This window comes from Ascaphus truei, chromosome 2 (genome assembly GCF_040206685.1).
Source record: "Ascaphus truei isolate aAscTru1 chromosome 2, aAscTru1.hap1, whole genome shotgun sequence".
Lineage (NCBI taxonomy): Eukaryota > Metazoa > Chordata > Amphibia > Anura > Ascaphidae > Ascaphus > Ascaphus truei.
The window spans coordinates 9,824,618-9,831,689 of record NC_134484.1 but is presented as its reverse complement, the minus strand read 5'-3'; the positions used below and the strand labels follow the sequence as shown (position 1 = coordinate 9,831,689).

At 55.2% G+C, this 7,072-nt stretch overlaps 3 protein-coding genes across 3 annotated transcripts in view; 1 reads left to right on the top strand and 2 right to left on the bottom strand.

Annotated features, from left to right (window-relative positions):
• The window catches only part of LOC142475343 (ranBP-type and C3HC4-type zinc finger-containing protein 1-like), a 72,111-nt gene extending 66,067 nt beyond the window's left edge, over positions 1-6,044 (bottom strand). The window contains exon 1 of the mRNA XM_075581264.1: positions 5,482-6,044. Coding sequence (XP_075437379.1) covers positions 5,482-5,715 — 234 coding nt within the window. The 5' untranslated portion in view covers positions 5,716-6,044. The remainder of the gene's footprint in view (positions 1-5,481) is intronic.
• Positions 1-7,072, bottom strand: part of LOC142488078 (uncharacterized) — a 908,622-nt gene that overhangs the window by 150,466 nt on the left and 751,084 nt on the right. The gene's annotated exons all lie outside the window — the stretch shown is intronic.
• LRRC14 (leucine rich repeat containing 14) overlaps positions 5,792-7,072 on the top strand; it is a 28,905-nt gene continuing 27,624 nt past the window's right edge. Inside the window, exon 1 of the mRNA XM_075581288.1 lies at positions 5,792-6,024. The gene's annotated coding sequence lies outside the window, so the exon portion shown is untranslated. The remainder of the gene's footprint in view (positions 6,025-7,072) is intronic.

The following is a 7,072-nucleotide window of genomic DNA, read 5'->3' as shown; positions in this document are numbered from 1 at the left end:
TGCCCCCCCCCCTCTGTCTGTTTGGGCCCCCCCCCCCCTCTGTCTGTTTGGGGCCCCCCCCCCTCTGTCTGTTTGGGCCCCCCCCCCTCTGTCTGTTTGGGCCCCCCCCCCTCTGTCTGTTTGGGCCCCCCCCCTCTGTCTGTTTGGGCCCCCCCCCCTCTGTCTGTTTGGGCCCCCCCCCTCTGTCTGTTTGGGCCCCCCCCCCTCTGTCTGTTTGGGCCCCCCCCCCCTCTGTCCGTTTGGGCGCCCCCCCCTCTGTCCGTTTGGGCGCCCCCCCCCTCTGTCCGTTTGGGCGCCCCCCCCCTCTGTCCGTTTGGGCGCCCCCCCCCCTCTGTCCGTTTGGGCCCCCCCCCCCTCTGTCCGTTTGGGCCCCCCCCCCTCTGTCCGTTTGGGCCCCCCCCCCTCTGTCCGTTTGGGCCCCCCCCTCTGTCCGTTTGGGCCCCCCCTCTGTCCGTTTGGGCCCCCCCCTCTGTCCGTTTGGGCCCCCCCTCTGTCCGTTTGGGCCCCCCCCCTCTGTCCGTTTGGGCCCCCCCCCTCTGTCCGTTTGGGGCCCCCCCCCTCTGTCCGTTTGGGCCCCCCCCCCTCTGTCCGTTTGGGCCCCCCCCCCTCTGTCCGTTTGGGGCCCCCCCCTCTGTCCGTTTGGGCCCCCCCCCCTCTGTCCGTTTGGGCCCCCCCCTCTGTCCGTTTGGGCCCCCCCCTCTGTCCGTTTGGGCCCCCCCCTATGTCCGTTTGGGCCCCCCCCTCTGTCCGTTTGGGCCCCCCCCTCTGTCCGTTTGGGCCCCCCCTCTGTCCGTTTGGGCCCCCCCTCTGTCCGTTTGCCCCCCCCTCCTTTCCACTTCTCTGCTAAATTCAGTGTCAGTGTGTGTGTGACAGGAGAGTAGAATACGCCCCCTCCCTTTTCCCATTTGTCAGAGCAGGGTCATGTGACTCTGCTCTCAGCACCAAAGTATCTCTCCCTTGTCTCCCCAAGCAGAACGCTAGGAAGAGCGTGTGTGCACGCGCATGAGCGCGCGAGCACAGCGGGAGAGGGGATGTGCTAATTCACATAGAGGAAGGTAAGCGCGCCAAGAACCAAGCGCCAAGCGAGCTCAGCGCCAGCGGGGACTCAGCCTAACACTGATATATCATAACTTGATATCACCTACATTCCTGGGTCTATTGCTAGTCAGTTACATAACATTTAATCTCGGTACATGTTCTACAATTATATGAAGGGTGGACCAAATAGGGATTAATTATAATCCCGTATTTGTTTTTCTACTCACCGATTGGTTAAACAAATTCTATGGCCAATCTGGTATCTATTTTTATATTACCAATTAAAAGGATTGTAAACCTCACTCATTCTACACTATGACACCCTGCGTGCATTCAGCAGGGATCTTTTTTCATTTTGTATGTACCATTTCCCCTTTCCCCCGTGCATAGTTCTTCATTTATTCAATTTAAGCTGAAGCGAGAGCCCAGTCCCATCTTTTCCCTTTTCCCCTACTAATTAAGACCATGTGCACAAGGCAAACAAGACACGCAAAAGCACAATATTAATCTGACAATCTTCACCAGAATACATCGAACCCAGCTAACTTCTGGAAGGTCATCACCAACATATTCCAACCTTCTAACTATCAACAACCAAGTAATAACCACTAAGGGCGATATTACTCTGACAAACCCCACCGACATTGCAAATGCATTCAATGATTACTTTGTGGGGTGTGCTACTAATTTATTAGCGAAACGCAACCCAAACTTCAAACCTCACTGTGAGTACCCATATAGCCCCACCCCCTCCCAACACTCCTCACAATTTTCAATTTGGCCGAGTATCTGAAGAGGAGATTATACAAGCGCTCCTCAAATTAAAACGAAGCAGCCAATATGGACCTGACTTACTGCAATCTAAGTTCCTAAGACTTGGTTCCCCAGCCATTGCCAAATCAATTGCTTCCATAGTCAACTCTATCCTGTCTGCAGGCCATATCCCTAAGACCTGAAAAACTACTACAATTGTCCCAATCTTCAAAAGTGGGGAAAAAAACACTGTCTCAAACTACAGGCCAATTTCCCTTCTCCCAATACTATCCAAAGTCATGGGAAAATGTGTTCACTCCCAATTAAGCGATTACTATACCAAGACAAATTTCCCTAGCCAATTCCAATCTGGCTTTCGTCCCAAACACTCCACGGTAACTACCCTGCTAAAAGTTTGCAATGAAATCCAGTGTGGAATGGAACGGGGACAACTCACTGGTGCAGTATTCCTAGATTTTGCAAAGGCTTTTGACACTGTTGATCATGCTATCATGCTAGATCATGCTATCTTTCTAAACAAACTCCAGAGCTCTGGAATAGGGAAGCATGCTTTAAACGGGTTTCATTCCTACCTATCAAGTAGATCCCAACATGTGTCCATCTCAGGCTTTAACTCCAACCCCTTGGATATCACCTGTGGTGTCCCGCAAGGCTCTGTTCTGGGGCCCCTACTCTTCTCAGTGTTCAGCAATGATCTTACTACAGTCTGTAAGGGAGCTTCAATACACAATTCATACCAGAGACTCTCTCAGCCACTACCAGCCTAAGTTCTTTTAAAACTAAGACTGTCTCACATTTTAAATCTGGTCTGTAACTGTTACATACGTCTATAATATATATTATCTCTAACTGTGCATGCAATGTCTTGTATCAGCACTTATTCCTTCACCTGCTGTCTCTGTAAGTTCCCCATCAAACCTCTTAGATTGTAAGCTCTTCGGGGCAGGGATTTCCTTTCCTATCGTCTGATTTTGCTGTGCATATTGTATTTTAATTCCCTGTACTGTATTTTGTTAAGCGCAGAGTACACTTTTGGCGCTATATAAATAAAGACATACAAAACAGTATATAATACAGTATGCTTGACAATTGGGATGGTGTTGACAGGGCTTTCGCCAGCTAAAACACTTGAAATTTAGACAAAAAAGATCAATTTTCATCTCGTTTGACCACCAAAGCCTTTTCCACGTCTGCAGTATCAATATGCTTTTATGCAAACTCCATACGCGATTTAAAAGTCTTTGAGTAATGGCATTTTTCTTGCTACCCGTTCATACAGACCAGCTTTTTGTAGGGACCGGCTTATTGTTAATGTGTGAACACTGTCTCCCATCGCAGACAGAAATTTGCAGCTCTCTCAATGTCACTTCAGAGTGACGTCCCAAACCAGTTTCCTGCTTGCCCGGCTGCTCAGTTTGGGAGGGCGACCTGACCTGGGCAGTGTCTGGGTGGTACGATGCATCTTCCACTACTTAATGATGGACGTCACTGTGCTGAGGGGCATAATTAGCGCCCGTTGACATTTTCATGTACCCTTCTCCTACTCTGTGCCTCTCTACCACTTTATCCCAGACTGGTTTTGAAAGCTCCTTGGTCTTCATGGTTGCTGTGTTGTAACACTATTGTGAGTTTAAGTTCAAAAGTCTTTATATACCAGAGGGACACTATCTACGTGTTAAACCACTTTGATTACACACAGGCAGAAACCATTTCACTCATTTTGTGACCTTTCAAACAATTAATTTGCACCCAAGCGGATTTAGGGTTGCAGTAGCAAAGGGGTTGAATACTTAAGCTCAGTTGCATAAACTGTTTTTCCTCTGTAAATCTTACTACTTTATATTCTATATGCATATTCTAACTATCATTTTGGAGTTGTTTTTGTAGATTCTACATGTAATGTGTGATGTGTAATTTGAAAGGGTCTTGGAGCACGTTCAGGTGCCAACAAAATGAAACATTTGCAGGAGGGTGAATACTTCTGTATAGCACTGTATATATATCATTAGGGAGGCCTTCGTTCAACAAGGGCTGAAAATGAAATGATATATACATAAACACACAATTGCACTGATGAAGGTCCCATGAGGTGAACAAAACATTGTATTATGTGGAGTCTAAGGGCTGGGACCCGCTGCGCCCGGCGGCACGGGCGGCGTTCCCCACCAGCAGGGGAATCCTTCCGAGCCGGTCCCAGTCCCCCCTGGCTGCACAGCTCACTACACGCTGTGACGCGTCAGCCGCCAGGGGATTCAAAAGAATTGTAATCCCAAGCTGCGACGTGTCACGTGGTGTGGCTGTGAGCCAATGAGGAGGAGAGGCTTCGGGGAGCGGGGAGGAGTGTGGAGGGAAAGCAGCGTGAGTGCCTGTCTGTGTGTGTGTGTGTATGTGTGTGTCTGAGTGCCTTTCTGTGTGTGTGTGTCTGAGTGCGTGAGTGCTTGCCTCTGTGTGTGTGTATGTGTATGAGTGCCTGCCTGTGTGTGTGTGCGTGTATGTGTGCCTGCCTGCGCGTGTGTGCATGCGCGTGCATGCGCGTGCGTGCGTGTGTGTATGAGTGTCAGCGTGTGAGCCCGCAGCATCTCCCGAGCCCGAGGAGGGGGGTAGCAGATCCCTCCGCTTAAACCACGCCCCCCCCCCTCCCACTCCAGCCCCGGCTCCCTACAAACCGCATATCGCGGTCTCGTGTCTGTAAGAGCCCCGCCTGTCTGCAGTGCGGGCGCGCTGACTGAGGGAGCGGGGCCTTAGCCTAAGTGTTCGCTTAAAGGGCAGGCGACAGCAATGTCACAGTGCGGTCACTGGAAAAATCAAATTGAAGTGACTTCTATTGATCGCGACCAAACCGTCACGTCGCTCTTACTGTAAGCGCACGCGACAGCGTCAATACATTTGTTTTGATGCGACGTTGTCGTCGCCTTTACTATAAGCGCAGCCTAAGACTTATTCTGATCCTACTTACTTGCGTGGTATTGTATGCCTTCGTTTTGTGCTCATCTGTGACGTTTGTCCTGGATACGTGTCTGGGTGATATATGTAATATATGTGTTTATTACTACATTTGACATGTGAACACGCCAAATTGTGCCAGTTATATTCATGTAGGAGTGCCTACGCTGCATGTTGTGAGGAATACACATACACAATAACAACACTGCGGGAGATTAGGGAGAAGACATTGATGTGTGTCTCAGTGTGTGTGTGTCTCGTTGTCACCGTGCCCACCCCCTCCTCCCCCCTGTGCCTCCCCCCTCCTCCTCTCGCCGTGCCTCCTCCCCCCCTCCTCTCGCCGTGCCTCCCCCCTCCTCCTCTCGCCGTGCCTCCCCCCTCCTCCTCTCGCCGTGCCTCCCCCCTCCTCCTCTCGCCGTGCCTCCCCCCTCCTCCTCACGCCGTGCCTCCCCCCTCCTCCTCACGCCGTGCCTCCCCCCTCCTCCTCTCGCCGTGCCTCCCCCCTCCTCCTCATCGTGCCTCCTCCCCCCTCACCATGCCTCCCCCCATCTCCTCTCGCCGTGCCTCCCCCCTCCTCCTCACCGTGCCTCCCCCAACCCCGCCCCCCCTCACCGTGCCTCCCCCAACCCCGCCCCCCCTCACCGTGCCTCCCCCAACCCCGCCCCCCCTCACCGTGCCTCCCCCCTCCTCCTCCCGCCGTGCCTCCTTCCCCCCCCCCCCCCTCACCGTGCGGAGGCCGCTGCTGCGCCTCACTGACAGCCGGAATTCCCTCGCGCTCTCGGGCCCCACACTGAGCTGCAGCAGCAGCGCCGCTTCCTCCCCGCCTCCTCCGGGTGTAGCCCGCCAGGCCCGGGCAGACATCAGCACGGTGGGCAGCGACGGCTGCAGGCTGCGCTCCGGCCCGGGGGTGAAGCCGCGCTGTGGAGGCGGTGTCTGGACGGGGCCTTTACTGCTCGCCATCTCCACCTGTCACTGGGAAGGGGGGCGCGCGCCAGGTCACATGGAGAGAGGGGGGCGCGCGCTCAGCTGCTGGCCTTAGGGCGCGAGGACACTGTGTGTGACGACGGCTGCGAGGACACTGCCAACGGCTTGCTTACGCCCCCATCAGACGGGGAACGAGCGCGATATCACCGGAGAGGAAGGTGGTACTGGTCCCCCCACGTCCTATACTTCAACAGCGAAGGACGGGGTATCCCCCACTTTTGCTGTCACTGGAGGTGAGCCGTGGGATCACACAGAGATCGACACTTCCTCCTCCCGCGTCATGAGGTAAATAACACACACACAGCACTCACTGCCGCTGTGACATGGCGCCCCCTGCGGCGCGGAGGTATTACTGCACACCAGCGGAACACCCTCACATCTCCACGCCGTGTGTGACGTGGCGCCCCCTGCGGTGCGGAGGTGTTACTGCACACCAGAGGATCACCCTCACATCTCCCCGCCCTGTGTGACATGTCGCCCCCTGCCTGCCGGAGGTGTTACTGCACACCAGCTGAACACCCTCACATCTCCCCGCCCTGTGTGACATGTCGCCCCCTGTACCGCGGAGGTATTACTGCACACCAGCGGAACACCCTCACATCTCCCCGCCCTGTGTGACATGTCGCCCCCCTACGGCGCGGAGGTATTACTGCACACCAGCAGAACACCCTCACATCTCTCCACCCCTGTGTGACATGTCGCCCCCTGCGGTGCGCAGGTGTTACTGCACACCAGCGGAACACCCTCACATCTCCCCGCCCTGTGGGACGTGTCGCCGCCCTGCGGTGGGGAGGTATTACTGCACACCAGCGGAACACGCTCACATCTCCCCGCCCTGTGTGACGTATCGCCCCCTGCGGAGCGGAGGTGTTACTGCACACCAGCGGAACACCCTCACATCTCCCCGCCCTGTGTGACATGTCGCCCCCTGCGGCGCGGAGGTGTAACTGCACACCAGCGGAACACCCTCACATCTCCCCCGCCCTGTGTGACATGTCGCCCCCTGCGGCGCGGAGGTGTTACTGCACACCAGCGGAACACCCTCACATCTCCCCGCCCTGTGTGACGTGTCGCCCCCTGAGGCGCGGAGGTGTTACTGCACACCAGCGGAACACCCTCACATCTCCCCGTCCTGTGTGACATGCCGCCCCCTGCGGCGCGGAGGTGTTACTGCACACCAGCGGAACACCCTCACATCTCCCCGCCCTGTGTGACGTGTCGCCCCCTGAGGCGCGGAGGTGTTACTGCACACCAGCGGAACACCCTCACATCTCCCCGCCCTGTGTGACATGTCGCCGCCCTGCGGTGCGGAGGTGTTACTGCACACCAGCGG